Below are 25375 nucleotides of genomic sequence, written 5' to 3'. Positions count from 1 at the left end.
TATCCTTTAAATGCAAATATAGATAATCATCGTTTTTTGCAATTGTTACTTATACTTTACTTACTTATACCAGATTAAAACCAGAAATAACAACTAAGTTGTGAAATGTCTTAATTGTAGAATAATTTTGATAAATTTTTCACAATTTGTTGACATTCGAGTTAGAAATTTTAGAGCTTTCTTATATTTATTTATAAATTGTATTAAATAATAATACCGTTATCGATTAATACATAAGCTAAAATTGTTCAGCAATCTAAATTTTTTATGAACTATTTCAATGAAGTAAAACATAATTCATATAAACTGTATATTATAAATTTTCTTGTAGGTATTCATGTACCTACAAGTAATATTATAATACTTGTAAGGTATAATTACTATCTTAAATAGATATTTTTAATGAAGTGCATATTTTATTTTTGATTAATATAATTTAATTTCCAACAAAAAATGACATTCTTATATGGTATCTAGTGGTATATATTTTTTAAATACAGGATAAATTTAAAATAAGTGTAAAAATAATTGTATATCGTTACGTTAATCGACATATGTATTAGTATGGGAAGCACAACATTTTTATCCTATGTTTTTTACTCCATGTTTCCTTAGAAAAAGTATGTACTTTCATTGGTTTATATTTTTAATAACCGTCTGTATCATAAAAAGAAAGTTCATATTAAGCGATTTCAACTTAATTCGATGGTATTTTTTGGTGTGTAGCTTATAGTTAATTTTGAACCTATTTTGATAATTTTCTTTTGTTAATATAAAATTATTTTTAATTATAATTTTATTTTATTTTCATATATAATTATTTTTGTTGGTTCTATATTAGGTACGATTGAATTGTGATAAAATCCGTGAATCAAATCTTACAAGATATAATAATTGTTTTCTTTCCCATTTATTGGGGATCAGCGTAGTATATCTTCTTCTACAAAATCCAGTCAACTGTCATTTCCGAGCTCACTTTTATTTTATGCATATCATCTTTCATACAGTCCTTCCACCTTTTCTTCGGTCATCATCTTTCTTTACATATATCCAGTTTTATACTTAACACTTTCTTTAAAGATAAGCAAGCTGAAGTGGCAATGAGCTGGTCACATAGCTCGAAGAACTGCCAACAGATGAGGAAGAAAGGTCTTGAGTGGCGACCCTGTACCGTGCGGTGTAGAGCGACCCCTCACTATATAGATTGACGACGTCAAATACATTAAAGGAAGTCAGTAGATGCAGATGGCTCAGGACCGTTCCTTATGGCAGTCTACGGGAGATGCCTATATTTAGCAGTGGACAGATAATGGCCAAGATAATGATGCTGACATTTTTTAGAACATGACTTTCATTTCTGCGCATAACATGACCATATCAAGACAATCTATTACTTCGCAACCTCTCCATAGATATAGTATCTATAAATTTTTAAAAAGACATGTATATAAATATTGTATTATAACTATATAAACAAGTGTAGGCTTTAATTTTTTTATTACTTTAAACGGTCGTTAACATGTAGTTACGTAGGCATTAAAAATAATAAAACTGGTGATTGGTGACCATAAACTCCGTTACAATAGCAATTTATAATAATTGGTTGTAAACAAGCACCAATACAATATAGTTTGTGGAATCTGCAACTGGAAATTAGCCGACATGTACTACAAGGGTAGCTATTTATCAAGATTGTATTTAGTGTTTATTTCATGTTTGCATACATTAACGGTAAGTTTTTTTTTTTAATGGATGATAATGGAATGGTAACCCCGCCTGCGCTATCGGTATGCACTGGCAGGGCACCAGTGAAGGATGATAGGTGAGGATGAAGCAGGTCAGTTAGTCTATCGTGACGAATTCAACAAGAATTGTTCACGATGGTTTCTAGGGGGAACCACGTGGAGGTCGACCTAATAAGGCATATTGCTAGCAATGAGGCTGTTAAACTCTATTGCTAACAATCCCTTTCCCCCCATTAACGGTAAGTTTGATACCATGAAATGAAATTCTTAATTTTCGGACTTAATTTCGTATTTTTGTTCATACCCAAATCGACCCAGTAAATGGAGCTTAACATTTCGTTCGTCATAAATCCTACTATAAAAGACCAAAGGAAGGATATTATAACTTTTTTAATATTTTAAAACGGTATGTATTATCCAATTTTAGCATCAAATTTCTGTTTCGTTTGGCTCCGAAATTTCGAAAAACGTTTCATAGTAGGCCCTCTGTTTATCATACGTGTAGATTTTGATCCGGAAAAAGCTGAGAGTCCAATTATTTTTTTTTATCTCACGAAGGTGGCAAAGCATACAGCCCGTCTGATGGTAAACGGTGATTGTAGTTTATGGACACCTGTAACACTAGGGGTGTCATGTGCGCGTTACTAATCCTGAAGGAACCTTAATACCTATACACCCTTTTTGAAGAACTCCATACCTTACCGTAGTCTTTTGGAAAGACTTCGGAATATCATACTAAGAAATAAAAGGCATTGAGGTACATTGAGATGTTTCGTAAATACATAGTTTAAAGATATTTAAATGCAGTTGTAACCCATATTCGTTGCTTTTATCATATCAGCTTTTAACTATCCACTGCAGAACGTAGGCCTTTCCCAATTGGAGGCTTTTGCCAGTAGTTGTCAGTCTTGGTAGGCATGTTGGCAACCATAGTTAAGTCTTGGTGATGTTTTAAGAGGGTCGCTGCTGCTCATCCCTCGACCATTATGTTCCCTTTGTCGCTTCTTATCACATCCACGGGAAAGAAAGGGGTGGATTATTTTATGTCGGGATCACTCGGTTATAATTTTTTTTATACTACTGAGGTGGCAAATAAGCATACGGCCCACCTGATGGTAAGTGGTTACCATAGTCTATGAACACCTGCAATAACAGAGGTATTACGCGTGCGTTGCCGACCCTGAAGAAACCTCTTACCCCTCTTTTGAAGAACCCCATACTGTAGTCTCTTGGGAAAATCTCGGCAGGGAGCTCATTCCACAACCTGAGTGTTCGTGGGAGGAAATATCTCTGAAACCGCGCAGTACGCGACCATTGAGGCTGTAGGACATGAGGATGGACTCCCTGTCGATGGCGAGCCGTACGATGGTAGAAAGTGGCTGTGGGCATCATATTGAACAATTCCTCTGAGCACGATCCATTGTACAGGCCGTAGAACATGCAGAGTGAGGCAAAATCTCTCCTAAGACTTAAGAGTTCGATACCGCTTGTGAGCCTGGGATCATCGACAACTCTCATAGCTCGTCGTTGCAACGAGTCGAAAGGTTAATAATGTTACAAATAATATTATCACTCGATTACAGAATGCGTATATCGTAAGGAATCACCCATGTTGCCAAGAACCAAGTGAGAACCTCACGTTGGCTATGGTGATAGATGCTTATGAGATATATGGGCACGACCCCACCGATAAGTTGGACCATTTAGCGCACTATCAAATTGAAATGATGAAGATTAAGAGAGCACCAGATCAGGTAGGTATCCTATTTTTACTAAAGGTGAAAAGGTATGGTAACCTCGTTCGTAGAGGGAACAGGGTTTGTTAGTAACAAAATCTAACAGATCCATTACTAGTAATATGCCCTAACAGGTCGACTTGGGGGGAAAGGGATTGTTAGTAATGGAGACTAAAAATCCCATTACTAGCAATATACCCAACCAGGTCGACCTCCACGTGGTTCCCCCTGGAAACTATCATGGTTAATTCCTGATGAATTCATCATGATGGGCTAACTGGCCTGTTTTCATTCTCATCGATCACCCTTCACTGGTGCTCCGCCAGCGTATCCCATTAGCGCAGGCGGAGTTACCATTCCATTTTCATACACAAAAAAAAGAAAACAGGTCGACCTCCATGCGGTTCTCCTTGGAAAACATCGTAGTTAATTTTTAATGAATTCATCACGACGGTCCAACTGACCTGCTTCATCTTCACCTATCATGCCCCGCTGGTATATACCGATGACGCAGGCGAGGCACCATTCCATTTTCATCCATTAAAAAAAAACCTCGTTTGCTATATATATATATATATATATATATATATATATATATATATATATATATATATATATATATATATATATATATATATATATATAGAACAATATTATATCTATAAATTTATACCTTAAAAATAAATAATATCAGCTGTCCACTAATGAACTTCCCCTATAAGGGGATTTGCCAGTAGTTGCCACGCTTGGTGGGCGGGTTGACAATCGCAGTTAGGCATTGGTGGTATTTTAAGAAGGACGCTGCTGCCCATCCCTTGACCATTAAGTTTCCATAGTCACCTCGGGAAAGGAAGAGGTGGCCACAAGGACCACACGGCAATGTTTATATAATAATCATGTACCTAAGTAAAAATAATAAATTATTGTTTCAGTATATCGTAAACGAGCATGTTCACATTGCAACAGATCACCTGGGGAGGTTCATCAACATGCACATTAAGGAGTTGAAGGTTTGTTACGTAACAGATTATAACATACTAGTTTTTACTCGCGACTTCGTTCGCGTGACTCTACATCCCAAGTACTACGGGTGTCAAATTGGTAAAGCTGAGTATTGGTGCGATTGGCGCCAAGAGGTAACAAATAATCAAACTAGCTTTTTTCATTTACAGTTTAGTAAGGATTTTGGTAACCTTGATGATGTAGTAATAGTCAGGTTTCGGTAATATATCTAAGTCATCGAAATTATCACAGAAACACTTACAGAAATCGGCTGATATACATAGGTTTCTGCCAATAAGCAACAGTACTTGCATCGCTGAACTTCAATAGCATTAACCTCATTTTCAATAACACAGACCTATGATCACATGAATAAATGAGAATATTCAAAGCTGATCTTAGTGGACCCGGTACTTTTGGGCAAATTTTTGATGGCGTCCGTCCTCCGATAAGGAAAAGAAGTCATCATTCTCTCAAGCCGGGTCTGTCGGGTCCAATATCTATTTGTTGGGTTGGGTTCCTAAAAAAGGTGATGAGCTTTTTATTATTGATGATTCGTTTTGATATCTTCCACATCGAGCCCGCGCTTCTTTTACATCTCATAATATTATTTGGCATCCCTTTTGGATTTTGGCGTTACCTTGGATTTCAGCACCAGCGGGATCAGACACTGCCTGACTCTCCTAAGGCCAGTACTGAGCATACTTTATTTGCTTTATGAGAGTAAAAGAATAGAGCAAAAAAATAGATACAAATACGAGTACAATAATTACACTTGATTTCTAATAATTAAATAACTAGTGATTCGGCCCGGCTTCGTATGGGTAGATAGAATTTTCGAAAATAATTATGTACATAGGCTATGTTACTCGTTGATTTATGATATGATGCAGCTTACTATAGGTAAAAGATTTTTAAAATCAGTTGAGTGGTTTTTCAATTTATTCATTACAAACAAACAATAAAATCTTTTCTGTTTATAATATTAGTATCATTATCATCATCATATCATCCATTAACTGTCCAGTGCTAAACACAGGCCTTCTCCATAAGGGAATTTAGCTAGCAATTGCTACGCTTGGCAGATGGATTGGCAGTTTTTGGTGATGTTTTAAGTGGAATTCTGCTGCTCATCTTTCGATCATTAGGTACTCTTAATTGCCTTTTGCGTCATTCACAGGAAACCCACAGCTTAGTAGCATAGAATGGCTATGCTGGGACCACACGGTAAATATTAGTATAAATAAAAATTATTTATTATTTATACATTTTAGGTTTTGTTAATAGCATTGGAGGACGCCATAGACAACATGCTGACAATGTATGACAATCATAACGCTATAAAAACAGAAAGGGTGGCTACATACAACTCGGCTGGAGGGGGTGCGGTGCCATCGGAATTTTATCTTAGTGAAGGTAACAAATATTCGTTTTCGTAGGAATCTTTTTTTTCGAATGACTTCGACACATGCAGTATTGGTTGTAAATTAATGATAGACAATTTTTGTAATCTAAATACTAAACAACCAATTAAATTTGTTTTTTTTTTCGCCTAAAGCCTTGGGTGTGTCCGTGTGTGTTATGTATTTCAATCCAGTTGTTTTTTTTTATATCTGATAGAGTTTAGATTTCTATTGTTAGCATATTAGCAGTTTTGTTATAGGACTGTAGTTTTTTCTTTAATGGGTGATAATTAAATGGTAACCCCGTCGGCGCTATCGGTATACGCTGACGGGGTACCAGTGAGAAAAATATGTTGAATACATCTGAATGCGAGGGATAAGGGATTCAGTAATACTACGAGTATTATTACTAACAATAGACAGGGTACTGTCAGGTCGATTTCCACACAGACCCCTTAGGAAACCATCGCCGTTAATTCTTAACGAATTTGACCAGCTTTCATCCTCATCCATCAATCTTCATTGGAGCCCCGTCAGCATATATCGATAGCAAATAGTACAGGCGGGGTTGCCATTTCATTAGGTTCATTAAAAGTCCTCAATCTAATATGCAAATTTTTTATATTTTTTTTTATAGATGAAATACTTTTCTTGCAGAATACTATTGCGGCAAGAATGTATACATTTTTATATCAGAATTATATAGTGATATTTACAATATGGGCCGGGGGCCAGCGCCTTACTGTAGGGGACGGTCTTTCCACTTTTTGGGCTTTGTTCACCTAATGGACGACAAACACTATTTTCTAGAAGAGGATCCTAGCATAGCTTTTCAGATGGACAACTTTTTACATGGACTAGAATGTCATCTAGGACTGTGCATTTTCAGGTAAGTAACTATTGAAATGTTTTAAAGTGCAATGAAAATGTAGTGAAGGTATGTGACTTGATGAGAATGAAATTATAACCCTCTTTTCGTTTAAGCATTTATTTAAAAAATACAGATTAATTTATTAAACATACATAGCCAAGTCACATAATTATGTTGAGCCATCGTTTTTGGTTATATTTTAAGAGGGACGCTGCTTCCCATGCATCCACTATAAGCTCTCTTAATCGCCTCCTACGACACCCTCGGGAAAGGAAGTGGTGACCTATTTTTTGCCAGGACCTACACGGTTAAAGCAATAATATTAGTAATAATTTACAGATTTCCATTCAAAAAGAACTTGCAGCATATACGTGATGTGGCCACTCTGCCTAAAGCTATAGTAAAATGTGGAACAGACATGTACAAATTGCCTCCATTGACCGCTGCTTCTTGCATAATCACTTCAGGCTCTTTCATACTCGACTTTAATATTCAGGGTATAAGGTACAGGCATTATGACTATTTATTGGTAAGTGTTTTTCAATTTCAATATTTATTTGTAACTAGTTTTCAATTGTGTCACCGTGCAGGTTCCATAGTGCATAGAATGGGCCATATCTTTCTTTCCCGTTGATATCTGATGGAATAAAACCGGGTCTTACAGTTTGAGAAACAGATCGCTAGTGCGAATGTCTGATTAATTTATTATTAACTAGCTTTTATCCGTAACTTCGTCCGCTTGACTGGGATATGTTTATTAACCGGGATAAGAATTAGCACATAACCTTCTCCATGCCATATAGTATGTGTACACCACATTTCATGGGAATTTTAACAAATTTACTTTCACATTTATACTTTATTTAATATTTTCAGACACTGCCCAATGGGCATACCTTTTATACTAAAGAATGTCATTCTCCGCTAGTGTGCGACCATCATGTTTGCGAGTGGAACAACACAAACTTTTATGGAGGCATGTCTATCTATTTAAATTACATTTTAGATAGAATTGTTTCAGTTCAGTGGCGTATTTAAGGTTATATTTCAGGAGGATTCTGGCCTCTTAAAAAGGCAAAATATGTATTCTCAGTCATGTCTTTGCGCAGAGTTAAAAATCTCGTCATTTCCTGAGGTACATATATATCAGATAATTCTGAAGTAGGAACACCTCTCTCTTCCTTTAAATACGGCTGTTTTAGAGGAGTTTTCTTTCATAGCTGTTTAGGTTTAGGACTTCTCTACCGAGGTTAGGCTGGCAGCATACCTGCAAAGCCTTTGATGTTGCGGGTGATCATGGGCGGCGGTAGTTACTTACCATCATCATCAGGTGAGCTGCATGCTCGTTTGACCCTTGTGTCATAAAAAGAAACCGAAATTTTCCCAATAAACTATTGTATTATTAAGATTAGTATAAGTATTCTTCAAGAGTAGCTTGATACCGTTTCTTGAAGGTTTACAGTATCCAGGGCACTGTTAACCAACTGCCTGGTCCTTTTGCCATAAGGACCATATGTTCATCTGCCACCACAGTCGTATAAAAAATGCAGAAATTTTTTACCATCATCTGTTAAGCCATTTTCTTGTGATGGCGTCATAAATAGACAGTAAAACAAATTTTCAATTGCTTATTTCTTGTTTTTCTAAAGGTAATATAATTTTTGAGAAAAAAATGGCGATTACAAATTTTTTATATTATATATAGATTTATACACTATACAAGTATATTAAATTAAAAGTTTAGGAATCCCTGGTCTATAGAATGCAGTATGGAGTTATTCAAAAAAGGACTAAGGTTTCTTCAGGATCGGTAACGCGCGCGTAATGCCCCTAGTATTGCAGGCGTTTATAGGCTACGATAACCGCTGAACATCACGTGGGCCGTATGCTTGTCACCACAGTGGTATAAAAAATATAATTCACGTCAAACCATTACTTTTTACTACTTGCGTTCCGCTTAGATATAACCTATTAATTGGATGACTGAATAGGTCCATTCGTAATCCCGGGAGATCCAGGGACGGGCCTATCTCCTATTCCACCATTCCTGGAGCAAACGACAGAGATGCCATTCTCCACCACAGAACCGGGAACTATTGAGAGCAATGTTACGTGTAAGTTACAATTAATTTTATTAAAATTTCAATTGACTACGCGCTGGGTTCGGTTTGTGTAAATAAGGTTTCGCATTCGATTCCCAGTCGAGTTAATTTTTACTATTATTATATCTGCCGTTAACTGTCATTTGCTGAACATAGGTTTCCCCATAAGGGGAATTTTGCCACTAGTTGCCACGCTTGGCAGGCGAATGGGCAACCGTAGTTAGGCTCTTAGTAATATTTTAAGAGAGACAATGCCGCCCATCTCTTTACCAATAAGTTTGCTTTTCTATTGTATCGTTTCCGGGCTAATTTAGAAAATGAATTTTTCTGTATTGACACGTGTTTGGTGTTTTGGGTTATGTCCTCAGATGTTTGTTGTCTGGTTCCTTATAACAAAGGGAATCCTAGCTTGAGGGCTCAACGATTGGTGTGATTGTGTAAAAAAATACTGAAAATGTGTTTGGGCTAGATTAAAGTGGAGCGAACCATTGTCATTACGAAAGTGTAACCGTAATTCCTGATCTATGACAAAAAGGCAGTACGCTGAACAGAAACAGAGTTTTTTTTATACAATTTTTATCATTATTTTCTTTATACAACTTTATACAACGAAGGTAGCAAACAAACATATAGTTCGTCTGATGGTAAAAGGTCACTGTAGCCTATGGACGCCTACAAAACTAGGGGTGTCACGTGCGTGTTGCTGATCCTGAAGAAACATTAATACTTCGTTTTATTGAAAATGAATAATTTTAAAATATAGAATAACATATATGTATAAAAATTTACAGCCTGTGATCCCGACATAGAATAGGCCACCCTTTCCTTTACCGTTGGTGTACTAAGAAGCAACTAAAAGAACATAATGATCGAAGGACGGGACAGCAGCGACCCTTTTAAAACATTACCAAAAGCTAAATGCGGTTGCTAACTCGTCTGCCAAGCGCGGCAATTACTGGCAAAACCCCAAATAGGGGGGGGGGGGGAGTATCTATGTTCAGCGGTGAATAATTAAAGGCTGATATAATAATAATAGTATTTTTTTTAATATATAACTACTTATTTAAAATTTAAGAAAAATCGAAATTGTTAGACGAGCAAACTATACAAGTACGATGCAGTTTAATTATCTATTCAAACTTTACGACTTTATTAGATCTTCAATATTTTGTGTAGATACATTGGATGGCTGTTGGTTTATGTTCCCGCCCAACTATGGCTCAATCGCGGGGGTCAGTTATTTGGATCCACTTACTGTCAACGAGTATCGTTACACCTGTCAAGGTTCTGGAAATAAGGTAAAGTAATAAAGTATTGTTAATATTTTTGGACACACTATTAAAATTACTCCAAGTTGTTATGATTTCCAGTAACACCAGAGAGAAGACGCGTCTAATATTTAAAATTCATATTTTTTATTTTTTAAGCGTCTTTACATTAATGACCATTGATATTTTTTAAGTGGATGAAAATGGAATGGTAACCCCGCCTGCGCTATCGGTATACGCTGGCGGGGCACTAGTGGTTGGTGTTAGATGAGGATAAAACCAGGTCAGTTGGCCCATCGTGATGAATTCATCAAAAATTTACCACGATGGTTTTCAGGGGGAACTGCGTGGAGGTTAAGGTTATATTGTAAGCAATGGCCCTGTCAGATTTCATTAGTAACAATCTGTTTGCTCACAACCATTGATATTTTTTTAATAGATGATAATGAAATGGTAACCCCGCACGCGCTATCGGTATACGTTGTTCGGGCACCAGTGTTGGATGATAGGTGACGATGAAAGCAGGTCAGTTAGCCCATCGTGACGAATTCCACTAGAATTAACCAAGATGGTTTTGAGAGGGAACCGCGTGGAGGTCGACCAGATAGGTTGTATTTCTAGCAATGGGGCAGTTAGACCCCACTATTAACAATCCCTTTATCTATGATGTATCTTTGGTATAGTGCTATTTTTCCTAACTTTGTGTATAAGTACCGCAATATAGTGTTTTCCTGCAAGATTACTCTTCCTTTACATTGTTTATCGTTTTTTTTTCTGGGCTGTTAACTTTTATTCCCAGAATTGAGTCCTGTCAGATAAGAGAGATACTTTTTATAGTTCACAAAATACTCTAAAGATACACACACCAAAAGATATAATTTTAATCCAATAATGTAGAATTAGTACATCAGTCTTTCTTTACATACTTTAATATCCTCAGGGTTTATACTGGTATCCACAATGGATGGGCATCCCACCTCATCATCCGTACCCACAATCAGGCGACACCCCCAATGACTTGCAGCAGGGTGCACCGAATCTATTTTACCCACATCAACAGGGCCAATTACCAGCCAAGATATTGATGCCGGAGCCACCGAAACACGCTTAGTTGTATAGAATTTATAACTGTAAAACTTCTTATTGAAAACTATCGAGAGTTTTATACTGTATTATAATTATTTATAACTTCGTGGTTGGCCGTGCTGCTCGCGACACAGCCGTAAACCGTGGTCATAATTCCACTGAGTTCGAAAATAGTACAGCAACCCAGAAAAATACGCGAGAAAAGCCGATATAAATAATTATAATATAATTATTTTATTTTTTGTAGAAAAGTCTGATATAAAATATTACAATATTGTTTTTCATTATTCATATAAGGTTCGCCGTATCGGTCTCGGCATAGAAAAGGCCACAGAGGCGACTAAGGGAGTGCGAGGGATGGGCAGCAGCGTCCCTTGTACATTTCCAAAGCCTAACTGCGGTTTCAAATCCGCCTGCCAAGCGTGGCAACTTAAAATTAAAAATAAAAAACAACAATTACAATTTTTAATAACTTTTATTCATATTCATAATAATTATAATTTACACAAACATAACGAAACCTAATGTCAACTTGATACAAACAACTTGACCGATCATTTGACTTATATAATAAAGTAAAATACAAAAATTGCAAGTAATATAATCATCCTAAAGGAACAATCTGAACCCAATAACATGACTAATTCTTAGTTTCGACTTGTTTTTTTTTTTATGTAACTTAGAATGGCAAACGAGCTGACGGCACACCAGATGGAAAGTAGTAATATCGCTTATAGACATCAGCAGTACCATGGACATAACAGAGAATACTGTTTCTCCCATGACGTACCCCCTATACGTTGCCATTCCTGAGGACTTAGGTGTTATTCCTCTATACCCTGTAAATTCACTGCCATATCCCACCCTTCAAACAGAATCACATACATAATAATGAACTCTTTTTTTAATAAATTTTGCCGCATCGGTTTCATCGTTGGTAATATGCATAATTTCATAAGTAAAAAAAAATCGAGTATCATTAATACGGTTTTTACGCTAATTTATTTTCAATATATGCCAATAATATTTAAAATATATTTTATATTTATTAACTAAAAACGACTACAAATTAAATTTTTTATTATAACAATAATCATTATCCATATTATTGGTTTCAGAGTTGCAATACATTTTATTGTACAAAATGTATTTGCTATTAATGTACCGACATTATACTTAAACATTTTTCACCGCTGTCGCAGCTATGCATTGATAGAAAGCTGAAAAATTTTCACTATACACTACTTACGGCTATATCGAAAAATAAAACTATCTTATGGATATCACACTTTACATGTTATTGTACCACATCTCCGTGTCAATATTGTGTTATAATATAACCGTTAATTAATTAATTAATCATTTAACATCATGTTAATTAATTAATTAAATATTTTAACATCATGTTAATTAATTATTTAAATATTTTGACATCATGTTAATTAATTAATTAAATAAAGTGGAGAATGTTAGTAGTTTTTATTGCGACTCATTATATACTCGTATATAAAGAAATGTTGCTTTGCTGATTCCATTACTCATTATACAGGTATGTAATAATTATACTATTTATTTATATCTGTGATGCACAGTAATCCATTGTCCATAAAAACGTCAAACTTCTCATAAACCTTTAAAGCTATTGCACTATTCTTTCTTTTACACTAAATTCCCAATTTTAAATAAAGTGACAAAAGAGTGTAATAAAGTAGATTTGTAGGTCTTAGTTCTTATGAATAAGGAGGTAAATACATAAGTAGTTTATTGTATACCACAGATATAAGCAAATAGTCGATAATATAGTATATAGATAAATAAATGGGATATTTGATATGGATCTAACAACAAAAATTATATCAAATTGAATATAATTATAAGGATTTGTGCAAAAATAGGAATGACATCTTTTTGTAACATTAAAACTTGTTTTATTAAATAAAAATAAATTATAGAATAAGGGTTTTATACTATTATCGTATACAATTTATATGAAAACTTTTTTATAGCCAAAATATTTAAAAGTGTACATTGGCAGAGATATTATTCAATTTCGTTCACGTTTCAATGAAATACTAAAAATAGTTTAAAAGCGTTCTTTCAGAGATATTTTTCCGATACGGTGGATCACACAAATCGATAATATAACAATTTTTTTTAATCATTGCACGAGTATTTGGTTAGTTTACAATTTTTTAAGAAATAATTTTAACCAATCAGTTTATACTCACAGTATTTACTGATAATTATTAGGTTTCCCGAGAAGTCAATACCTAATTTGTAACAGAACAATTTGCCATAGGAAATTTTCGTCTGTTAGATGAAATGAAGTAAAAATAAGCGAGATGAGTTTTATATTAAATTAGATTTCTTCATAATCTCTTTAAAAGCAAATGATGTATATTTCTTTTGCCTCTTATGTTACATTGAAACTGATTACAATTAGTTTTCACTTCGTAATGTCAAAATACAAGGTCAGTACTCAATATAATTTGTAAAAAATTCAATTTTCGTAAAGAAAAAAATAAAAATAAATGCATTAAATGAGAAGGGTCTTTTAAAGGAATAACTCAGCTGTATGTGCACTTACATTATGTTATACGTAATTCTTATATATCAACAGCACGTCAGTCGTCACGCTATCGTTTCTATATAATTGTATTAAACGCCATAAGAGATGGAAAGTTGGTAAGAAAGAGACGTCAAATGATCATGGTGTAATTTCTTTAAAAATTACAATTATGGGTTTAATTACTATCAAATAAGAACGTCATAGTTTCGTATCGAATAAAAATTGGCATTAACAGAATGAAAATACTAATACTTTACAGATTTTAAGTACTTTTTCTTACCAACTTGCCAGATATATTATTCATATGCTATGCAGTCAGCAAATATTAATTTTTCGCTATTCGCTTAAAGCCGGAATTACATTACTGTAATCGAATATAACTGCTCATACACATAATCACGTAGTCAAAAGGGCCTGTTGTATTTTACGTTTTATACAAACTAATGTATAGAATATTTCTGAGTCTATGGTGGTGGTATGGTGTGTGTGGGGGGGGGGGGCGTAGTAAAGGATACACTAGGTATCATGTCACGTCATATAGGGAGGTCAAAGATATGGCATGGGATAGAGGTAGCTGGAGGAAAATGCATGAATTATTTGCACTGACAAGAGGAAGCTCTTAAATGAAGAGAATATTTTTATATACCGAAATTTTATTGAACCTACACACAGCCCTATCACTGAAGCAACGATAATAATATAGAAATAATTATAAAGATGATTTTCTAACAAATTTGTTTTCTTTATTTAGACTGACATCACGGATGGCAGATTTATATTCACAGATCTACAGAATATAACACCGGCTTTACGACGATGATTGTTTTAGTAACCTTCAAATGTTTAAGAATATTACAAGATCAATAAAATTTCTCTATTTTTTTTTTTACAACACAGGGGGCTAACGAGCATGCGGCTTACCTGGTGGTAAGTGACTACCGTTAAAATGTAAAGAACTGCAATTTTATATTTCAAAAGTAAGATTTTCCATATCTCACAAGCAAAGTAGTAATAATTAGAAGGACAAAACTTTCAAGATCTTGATCCTTCTATCATACCTTTTTTAACCTTCTAGTTTTGAAAAAGCTATAGCTATCCAAATATTTGCATAAAAATGTATTAAGAACCTTTGTTCTAATATCTCTAATATAAAAATCTATATGATTTATTATTCTTAGCCATTCAAGGTTACTAAATTTATACACTAAGCGAATATAAGTATACAATATATTGATGCCATAATTTTATAGAGTAAGGCATAATCAGTACTATTGAGTCGCGTGGCCGACGTTATTTATAATTCGAAATTCATTTATAATACTTTTAATGATCTTTTGGACGCCATTACGATAGGTTTATTTTTATTTAAGACATTTCGTCATAAGTAAACAAATAATATAGTGACAGATTAATCAGTGTTGCCATAAACTATACAGTATAAAGTTTAAATCATTAGCATCCCTTCAGTGATCTATCCACCAATGAAATTTTACATATTTCTTGAAAAACATTGGTCGAGTCAGTATGAGTTTAAAATCTTTTGTCGTTTTTAACATCATGTTTCATTGAAATATACGTTTCAGTTACACTGATAGAGCACAATGACTTCTATTGCATTTTTAGGAATTATTAGTTTTCGTAATAGACACAATTAATAGGTAGTTGTTATATAGTGTCAGTTAGGTTACATATTTTTTAATTTGCAAGTCTTAAATAAGCAATGACTAACATGTTACGAAATGATCTCTGTAATGGCGTTCAAAAGTTTGTCTATGGCCGGAAATTGACGTTCAGGCTTTTTGCTCTACATCCTCAATTTCAAATTCTTTCTCCCAGCTTTCGTCTGAATTCGCGCTGGCATCATCTTTCACTTCTTTATCCGCGAAATAATCTTCAACTATATTATTACCGCAATCATCAGCTTTATTTTTTTTAGGTGAGGCGCCATTTTTCTTTTCTATTATTTGTTTATTGTTCATTTTGTCTCTGGTTTGTGTTTTTGTTTTTATCTCCGCGTTATTATTGGCTATATCTCGTGGGGACGTTTGTTTCATAGTTTTTTTGGACGCAATCTCCTTTTCGTATTCCTCTAGGAGTAATGTTTGTTGTTCTTCTGTGAGTTCGACATCGTTTGCAAAATCTTCTGCGGATAGAGTGGTACTATCTAAGAATCTGATTTTATTTTTTGCCTTTTAGAATGGAAATTAAAAGGAAATTTATCATGTGGATCGTTAACTTGTTTGCCATTCAATGTTCCATAAAAAATATACATGTTTTTCAATAATAACGGAAAATATCAAAGTATGATTTTTATATCTTCTATAACAATTATGTATGCAAAAAACAGTCCGATTATAGATATTTATTAAGAGTTGGCTGTTTTCTGCATAATTAGCTTCAATTTTTGTTCAAAATAAGAATTGGACTGGGATGAAAAATAGACAGCATTTTAATTATTAAATAATATTTTTAATGTTTAAAAATTTGATGAATTTCATTAACATGGTTTGGACAAGTATGTAACGTTTCGTAGTTAGGACACATTCTACTCACCATCCTCCCAAGCGACCACATTGTCCACATCGGAACCCTCGCATGCAGTATCGTTGTCCAGGCCCGACAGTACCTTTTTTGGACTCCTAGAGGTCAGCAAATAGTTATGTAATTAGTAAATATACAATGAGCTTTGAAAATATAAAAGTATAGATTTTCAAATTTTCTGACTATTATTTGCACTTTAGATGAAAAAAATGTAAACACTTCAGTGTTATAAATTATAAAAATACATAAAATGTCCTTACTGTCTCAGGATTGGGTATGAAAGGTCATATGGAACAAACATATTGGATATAATAATGTACCTACGATATGAAGACAGCAGCATCCACTAAAGGAGGATATCGTCTGTTACGAACATGGGACTTAAGGTATTGCTAGCAATCCTATCCACAAGACCGTCACGACCAGGAGTAATGTATAAATGTTTACAAGTGTCAATTGTATTTCAGAATTATGTAGATTAGACAATCTCAATTGCAAACACTAAACCGATTTACACAATTCTTTTTATAATTCGATTCAATCGATTTCATTCCCATGTTAGACATAATTAGGTCAGATTAAAAAATATTTTGTGTGACATAAAAAAATTGTAACTTGAAAATTTAAATTTTTTTTTAATGGAAGCAAATGGAATGGTAATCCCATATCAGTGATATGATGAGAGAGGATGAAAGTAAGTCAGTTAGCCTATCGTGATAAATTCATAGGTTTCCAGGGGGAATCTTGTATGGAAGTAGACTTGATAGAGTATATTATTAGTAATGAAGTTGCTAATTCCCTTTCCCGGGAAGAAAGGTATTTTTTTAGTAATGTGGCTAATTCAAGGATTTTTAGTAAGGTGTAATAAATATATGTTAAGTTTTGAATGACTGTTCCGTTAATTTGTACAATACTCACTGTTGTATGGGAGTTTGCAAGGGTAGATGGGCGAGTACGGGGTCCGCAGTGGGCTCCTCTAACGGCTGCTTGCGAGCCGCAGCCGCCAGGCGGTCTTGCAGTAAAGCCACCCGGAACAGGTATCTGAGAATTTAAATACATTTATAATTAGAAATATAATGTTATATTGTTAAGAAAACAGCTGACCTGGTAAACGTTTTGCCTCTACCGCCATCTATAGGCTCCATTTTTTTCAGTTAAATAAAAATCACAAAAATTCTATTGAAATCTTGTTGTTGAACGATTTTGTACTTTAGCGTTAACGGACATCGTGACGCGGGATTTTTATATATTAAGATTATGCTGAAAAATTTTATCATCTGACGGCACAAGACTGGAACTTGCAGCACTTAAGTATCTATGTAGAGGTGTTCCCAAATAATCTGTATTAATATAAAAATGAAAGTGAATTTGTTTGTTACTTATTGGCACTTTAATGGCTCAATCGATCGTCACGAAAACGGTAAAACTATTTTAGTAAGTTTTTTAAAGCTTGTAATAATTATTACGTAAAGGAAAAAAATATATTTTGACAAAAAGTGTTTATTTAATTATTTGGAAAGAATAACATCTATCTGGTAAGCTCCTGTATGTACTAAGATGGCTGTTTACCTGATCAAAATATTTGAATAACAATCATACCTCTCCCAAAACTCGTCGTGTGTGACCGCGTCCGGCACAAGTTTCTCATATTGAGCCTTCAACACGGGGCTGGCTTCGAGACGACGCACCGCTGTGGCGTTGGATATCACTCCGTACTCTGTGCTCTCGAGACTTGATCGCCACGCTTCGAACTCGGGCGTGCACGCTGGCACTATGAATGTGGCGTCCACTCTTTGGAGGGCTTCTAGTTCTTTCTGTAGGCAGAGTAAAGGCATGTCAGAATATAGGCAGTCATGTCAATGGTTATGTGGTTAGTTGATTAAAATTGTATTGTTTAGTAAATCATTGTTAGGAGCTTCGTTAGAGTGAATCAGTGTGATTGAGAAACAAATATGTAAGTATCGTTATACTTTTTTGTAGTAATTATGTATAAGAAATTTAATAATATAAGTAGGATAGTAGTCCATTGAAAACCCCGTGTAAAATTGTATTCACGCGCATGCGCATGCGGATTTAAATAATTGTAATTAATCGTAAACATGAAAAAACAAAATATAACAACTTCTGCTAAATAGCACCTAATTAAATTCAATAAAATAAATATTGATTGGATGAATTAAAAAAAAAATTGTAAATTTGAAATATTTTACACAACATTAAACGCCATACCTACCCCTAGCCCCATAGATAATTCTCTGTGAAAAGTAGCAACTATCGCCTATATCTAAACATGAACAACATGGTACTTCTCATAAAAGAAAAGTTAAAAATGCTTACCTTGTATGTAGTGAGCATGGTAGTGTCTCCAGAGGACAGGATGACCTCAGTGTCATCGTCATCATCCGGTTCTGGATTCAACACTGTGCTCATTTGACCTGCAAGCAGACGGTCCATGAAGTATCGAAAGGTATGAAGGATAAAGTAGAGAATAAACAATCTCTGACAAAAGAAACATCTTAGATTTAGGCATCGACAAAATACGAGGAATGCATAGTACTGCCAGTGTAAGGAACAATCATAATTTTGATGCATTTAAATTTATGTAATTAAAAATTGCTTGTATATTTTAAAAACTCACCAATGAAAGTACTAAAGCTTTTCTTCATTACGTTTGCGGGGGATTCAGGTACATCCAACTAGAATAAAAAAGAAAAATAATAATGAATTACTTATTCAATATACACGACAATAAATGCATAAAATCTTACAGATATATGTTGTTATTATGAATACGATGCATTTCATAAAAAAAAAAAAAGTCTATCTTCGTTAGTCATTTGTTAACCGTATTGTACGGCCATTTTTTTATTTAAACATATCTGTTATTTACACATAATTAAATTTACCAGTAATCGCGTTGCGTTCTAAATTAAAAGATTATTTTTTTTAGCAGTATGAGATATACCTTGAACGTTTTGCCAATGACATTAGATGTGGTACTGAATACATGGTTAGCTTCGCTCTTGACTGCGCTCCCTATTTCGTCCAGATCTTTTTTTACCATCGTATATACTTCAGCTGACTGTAAATAAGAAAAAAAAAAATGTAAAGCAATATATTTATAACGAGTAATAAATAACCAATGCCATGTGATAACGGCATAAAATTGGCCACTCCTTCCTTTCCTGTGGGCGTCATATGAGGCGATCAAGGAAACAATGGTCGACGAATGGACAATAGCATTCCTCTTAAAACATAACAAAAAGCTTAACTGCTGTTGCCAACCCGCCTGCTAAGCCCGGAAATCTAGTTATTCTTGACAAAAACTATAACCCTGTGCTGTGCCTAGAGTCTGATGGTGAAGCATAAAAGCTATAATAGATTGTTTTTTAAAATGTTTAAAATACAATTGTTACACTGTACATATTCCTATGTTCATATATATGAAACAGTAGTAAATAGTGGCCAGTGTAAGTAAGTCTAAGTCACTTATATATTTTTATGTTGCCAGTTATGTTTTATCAAATTTGTATCACCAATATATTCATATTAGATGCTACAATGCAATCTTATCTATATTGTGATTTTGTATTACATATTATTACAAGCTAGTAGTACTGTAGTAGTAGAATTTCGCTTTGTTCGGGTCAGTAGTAGACGTGATTATTTATTTATTATTTAAACAATATATTTATTCGATTTACAGTACAATTATGTGCAGTACCCAAAAATCTCGTAGGGTTTATCATGGTATCACGTAGTTTTGAATTATTGAATGGATTGAATCATATCGAATATATGTATGTCAAATAGTATAATAGTAATAATTATTTAATAAAAAAATAATTTACAATCCGACAATTCTGTACATAGATATAAAATTTTAAACACTTGAGTTCAGAAAATTTATATTATTACCTCAATTCTGATAACGAACTACATGATGGTATAATTAGATTAGTTTCTTTTATATTGACGTTCGAAAATGATACCAACTATACCCATACGTGCCCATACATCTCTCAAACAAAATTGAATTACTTTAATTATGACCGATTGATTAAATACATGTTACGTGACTGCTTAGCACTACTGTACCAACATAAAATGCTGTATTTGCATTACCATCATATGAGTCATTATAGTGATGTGGGTCACTAACCTACATCAACATATTAGTGCCTCAATATATAATGTATGTACAGATAATGAGATAAGATACAGTAAAATTATGTGAAATGTCTATCGTACCATTATGGGCGGGTTCCGTATAATTTTTTTTTACGTAATATCAGGTGAAATTGGCTGTAATGTCAAGAGAAATTATAGAAAAAAAATTAATTTTCAATGTTATAAAGAAGTACAATCAGTCATGTTAGATGCTTTAGGGTACAACACAGGCAGCCTAGAAGCTCGGAAGCTAGAGGACACCACCTTCACATGAATAATAGTAGTGTGATGACTTGAATTTGAAAAGAAATACAAAGAGCTCCCACAGCTCTGGTCTATCATAATGATTCTTTCAAATTATTAATGGTTTTTCTTTTGGTTTGAATATCTTGAATTGTTGAAATTATGTAATCATAAAGGAAAAAAGGTCCTTGGATCTCTTGAAAGTTCTTGAAGCAAGCACAGTACATGCAGTCTGTTCACTTTGTTAAGTATTTTTTCATATTAGTGACAAATGTGATATAAAAGTTGTTAAATGTTCACTATTGTTAACCAATTGATTTCTATTTAGTATCTACAATAAAGAACCCAAGAATTTAATATAGAAAAGCATATAATATTTGTTACACGTTTATTTAAAATATGTTTAATATAAAATGTTGAGATATCCAACTTTCTCTAATATTACCTTAATGATTTGTTAAAAAAAATATTAGGCATAAATAAACATATTTAGCTAATCAGTCATGAAGATTAAATGAACTAATAGTGTAGCAAAATTGGAAACTATAAATAAACAATGATTGTTTATTTACACTACACATTATATGCAAAAAATGAAATGATGCAAACCCTTAATATAGATAACAAAATTTAAGATTTTATTCTATAAAAAATAGAGAAAAAGTTAAAAAAAAAGAGATAATAGAGAAAATAATAAAATGCATATGAGACCAACATTTTCCCTCGCAAAGATTGTTTAGAATTGTAATGTATGTATATAGCCCTAAATTTTATTATGTTGTTAATTTTTGTGAAAAATTAAATAAAAATAAACAAAAAAGTAGATATTTTTTTGCAAATTATAGTATTAATTCCTGTATATACACAGAAAAAACAGCCAAATTCAGAAATTCACACTTGTATAGTTGTTTAAAAAGCACTTACATTAACTATGTTACATTTTTTATCAGTATTATTGTTTTAGTATTGAATAAATAAGTCTGCAAGTTAAGGTAGCCACATATAAAATAGATAACATTTTATCAATATCAATCAATATGGACAGATTCAATCAAGTGACACTTGAGATCATTGATCAATCGCAAATATAAAGATATTATTAGCAGAGAAATGAGGGAATTTTTAGAATCTGACATACTCTAAAAACTATGGGTGTCAATTTAACTTTCAATCTATTTTTGTACTGATGGAAAACACAGATAACAAACCTACATTAGAGGATAATTTTTAATTGTGCCTTGGTTTCAAATACTACTAGATATTAGACTAACTTCTACCTCATTATATTTGAAATCAATTTAATTTCTAATATCATTTGACATTAGTATGTAGTGTGGAATATTCATATGACTGTCCAATTAACAAATACTTTTACACTCTATAAGACATCATTAAATCGACATGCCAAGTTATAATTTGATCGAGCCAATTATGATGCATATATCATAGATAGATAGATACTCTTTAGTTTTTCCTCCATAGGATTAGTAAAACTAAAAGCCATAATTTTGAGAAATATGGGTAAAAACACATTCAGCCAATCCAACAATTTATATAACTGGAATAAGGTAGGAAGATGTTGAGTCACTTACCTTAGTCTTAGCAGATGTGATCCAGCTGTCCCACCAGTTCCCTGATTGCTTCTCTTCACATCGTGGTGTACTGGCTTCACTGGGACTAGCCTCAGCAGACCTGTAATATTTATTTAATTAAATCCTTTCTATAGTTATTGATGTTAATCGTAAATCTGAATATTAAATTATCATATGTAAACAAGGGGGAAAAGGGATTGTTAGTAATATGAACTACCAGTTTCATTGCTAGCAATATACCTCATTAGATTAACCATTATGTGGTCCTCCCTAGAAACCATAGTGCTGAGTTCAAGGTGTATTCATTATGATGGGGTAACTGCATTTTCAGGGGTGGGGGGAGATTGTTAGTAATGCGGATTATACCAGTCCCATTGCTAGCAATATACTCCGTCAGGTTGACCTTCACATGGTCCCCCCTGGAAACCATTGTGCTTAAGTCCAAGCATATTTATCATGATGGGCTGACTGACCTGCTCTTTCATTTTTATTTATCATCACTCATTGGTGCCCCACAAGTGCATACCGATAGCGCAGGACGGGTTATCATTCCATTAAAAAACTTGCCTTTTCATTTTCACCTATCATCCCTTACCGGTGTACCATCAGGATATATACTGTTATGTATTGTGAATGTATGGAGATCAAACTTACTATAAGAAGTGTTAAACTACTTTACTTCCTAACACATCATCTTCAAGAAATCTATACTTATAAAAGTGTTTGTCCTGACCTGCTGTGCAGTATGTACAGCTAAAACTGCTAACCCCCTTATTCATAAAAATGACAAACTTAACATAAACCTATTTCAGCTATTGAACTCTTTTGTTTGTTTCTTTTATGAAAGTAAGTTTGTGAAGCTCAAATTTGGAAAACCTATTTATTTTATAAAATAAATACCCACTAAAAAGAGATTTTTAAAATTTTAACTAAAGGGGAAAAACAACACAGCATATATAAAGCTGTAACAAATAGTTATTTATAAATAAAATAAGTAAATAACACAATATAAGAAATTACTTATTAACATTTTATTATTTATTTATATATGTAAGTAGGAAGTGTAAGCAAAAATCACAAAAGATGGAGGATAAAGTTACTATGAAATGTGTTTAAATAATGCCATACCATGTTATGATTATTCTACAACGAATTACCACTGGGTAAGATTGTCTTCCAATTGCAAATATCTCTGTATATCACAACATGCTCTATAAGAATAAATATGATACATATAAATATCGGAATATGTTTAGGTATATATTACAACAAAGTTACTAAATGAAGTTATAATATGAGAAAATTAATAAAATATTAAAAGTAAACAAAAGAATTTGATGCGATCAACTATTATTTCCCATTCTACGCACAGTTATCTTAGCCTCGTGTTTATTATTCAGTTACGTTGTAGAAAAATAGCAAATCCATAAACAATTTGTAGTTGTATGCAAAATTATTTATGGGGCGATTCAACTTTGAACGCAGTCTTATTGACCTTAATACCGTATCAGTTAAAAATAAATTACAATGAAAGGAAATAAAAACACACTGGAAATTTTATTTACATATAATATCGATACAAGACGAATTCTTTGACACAAACTCGATCAAGATAAGCAACCAGAGATTGTAGCAATAAAAGCAATGTGATACGTGTCTAAATTAATACTTACTTTTCAGCCATCGCGTTTATTTTCACTGTTTAACGAAATAAAAGGAGCTCATGGATAACTGTTAATTATACTGAATGAGTTGTTGTTGTTTTTACACAAAATTTAGAATTAATTTTGACATAGTTTTGTTTGCGTTGACATAAGGCTTTATATGTTTCGTTATAGGAGAACTGAAAAATTGTTAACTATCTTTGTTACTTTTTAAATTTTAAAACACACAAAATAGCAAATAATATATAAATAATTAAATATGGATTAAAAGAATATCATTAATAATATTTCATTACAAATAAAATTTATAATGATTTAATCATAATTTCTGTTCGAAATATGATATTGTAACTGTGAGATTTATTCGTAGAATGGAATGAGTCTTTTAACTTTCATAAACAGTAACTAGAGGGCAGTATAAGACAATAACATAGAGTATGGAATGTTCTTGGGATATTGTTTATTATCATAATTTACCGCGAAGATATTATTACTTTCATGACCTTATTTAATGATGCTTAATTATAATACTAATTAATATGAAGTAATACATCATTAGATAATTAGACAAACGAGTGATTTAGAATTTAGTTAAATTTTTTATATTTTTTTTGTATCTAGAGTGGTAATAAGCCATATAGTTGGATTGATTATAAGCGGCTAAGAGAACAGCAAATAGGCACTATGCAAGAGGCGCCACTTATAAAAAGAGCATGAGGCATAGCATCTAAAAAAAATGGTACACTATTTTCTTTAGAACTAGGTACCTGGTTATAGAATAAAAATCACATGTTGCAGCTCTTATCAGCTATTTCTTTGCCAGATTTTGTACAAAAATCGTCTGAATGGGTGTTTTTGTCCCACCCGTGTTTTAGTTTGAAGAATAGAATATGGCAGAGAATTTAAAGGATATGGACGCATTTTATTGATGGGTGAAAATGGAATGGTAACCCCGCTTGCGCTAACGGGATACGCTGGCGGACCACCAGTGAAGGGTGATAGATGAGAATGAAAACAGGCCAGTTAGCCCATCATGGTGAATTCATTAGGAATTAACCGTGATAATTTCCAAGGGGAACCGCGTGGAGGTCGACCTGGTTGGGTATATTGCTAGCAATGGGATTCTCAGTCTCCATTACTAACAATCCCTTTCCCTACTTATCCTTTAAATTCTCTGCCATTATATGACATTATTTGCCATCGTCTTTAAAAACGGCATGGGCATGAGAGTAGGTATATTCTGTGATATCTATGGTGTTGTTAATGTCTATAGGCGACGGTTATTATTTTCCATCAGGTGGAACGTCAATATGCTTGCCATTTTAAGTACCTCCTATAAGAAATTACTGTTTGCAGTAACAGCCTTATAGTCAGTATACTCGG

At 33.4% G+C, this 25375-nt stretch overlaps 2 protein-coding genes across 4 annotated transcripts; one reads left to right on the top strand and one right to left on the bottom strand.

Annotated features, from left to right (window-relative positions):
• Window positions 1-1602: 1602 nt before the first annotated feature.
• LOC113511237 (uncharacterized) lies at window positions 1603-11817 on the top strand. Of its 2 annotated transcripts, none has more exons than XM_052903214.1 (10): window positions 1603-1675; window positions 3329-3499; window positions 4414-4491; window positions 5758-5899; window positions 6544-6775; window positions 7097-7286; window positions 7634-7733; window positions 8749-8871; window positions 10036-10157; window positions 11068-11817. In XM_052903214.1, the coding sequence occupies exons 2-10, from the start codon at window positions 3392-3394 to the stop codon at window positions 11236-11238; spliced, it is 1266 nt and encodes a 421-aa protein (XP_052759174.1). In that variant the 5' UTR covers window positions 1603-1675; window positions 3329-3391; the 3' UTR covers window positions 11239-11817. The 2 variants fall into 2 exon arrangements, with proteins under 2 accessions (XP_052759174.1, XP_026750655.2); XM_026894854.3 differs by having other exon boundaries at window positions 1605-1731.
• On the bottom strand, window positions 11670-24153 carry LOC113511138 (BSD domain-containing protein 1-like). Of its 2 annotated transcripts, none has more exons than XM_026894737.3 (9): window positions 24002-24153; window positions 22329-22428; window positions 19289-19405; window positions 18962-19019; window positions 18661-18758; window positions 17923-18137; window positions 17242-17364; window positions 16336-16421; window positions 11670-15925 (listed from the first exon to the last, which is right to left on the bottom strand). In XM_026894737.3, exons 1-9 carry the CDS (start codon window positions 24010-24012, stop codon window positions 15573-15575), a joined length of 1161 nt encoding a protein of 386 aa, XP_026750538.1. In that variant the 5' UTR covers window positions 24013-24153; the 3' UTR covers window positions 11670-15572. The 2 variants fall into 2 exon arrangements, with proteins under 2 accessions (XP_026750538.1, XP_026750539.1); XM_026894738.3 differs by having other exon boundaries at window positions 11670-15922.
• Between the last annotated feature and the right edge of the window lie 1222 nt (window positions 24154-25375).

The sequence above is a fragment of the Galleria mellonella genome, unplaced genomic scaffold, assembly GCF_026898425.1.
Source record: "Galleria mellonella isolate WM207_F2 unplaced genomic scaffold, CSIRO_AGI_GalMel_v1 utg133, whole genome shotgun sequence".
NCBI classification, from domain to species: Eukaryota; Metazoa; Arthropoda; class Insecta; order Lepidoptera; family Pyralidae; genus Galleria; species Galleria mellonella.
Note: the sequence above shows the minus strand (reverse complement) of the source record. Positions and strands in the feature narration are given on the sequence as shown.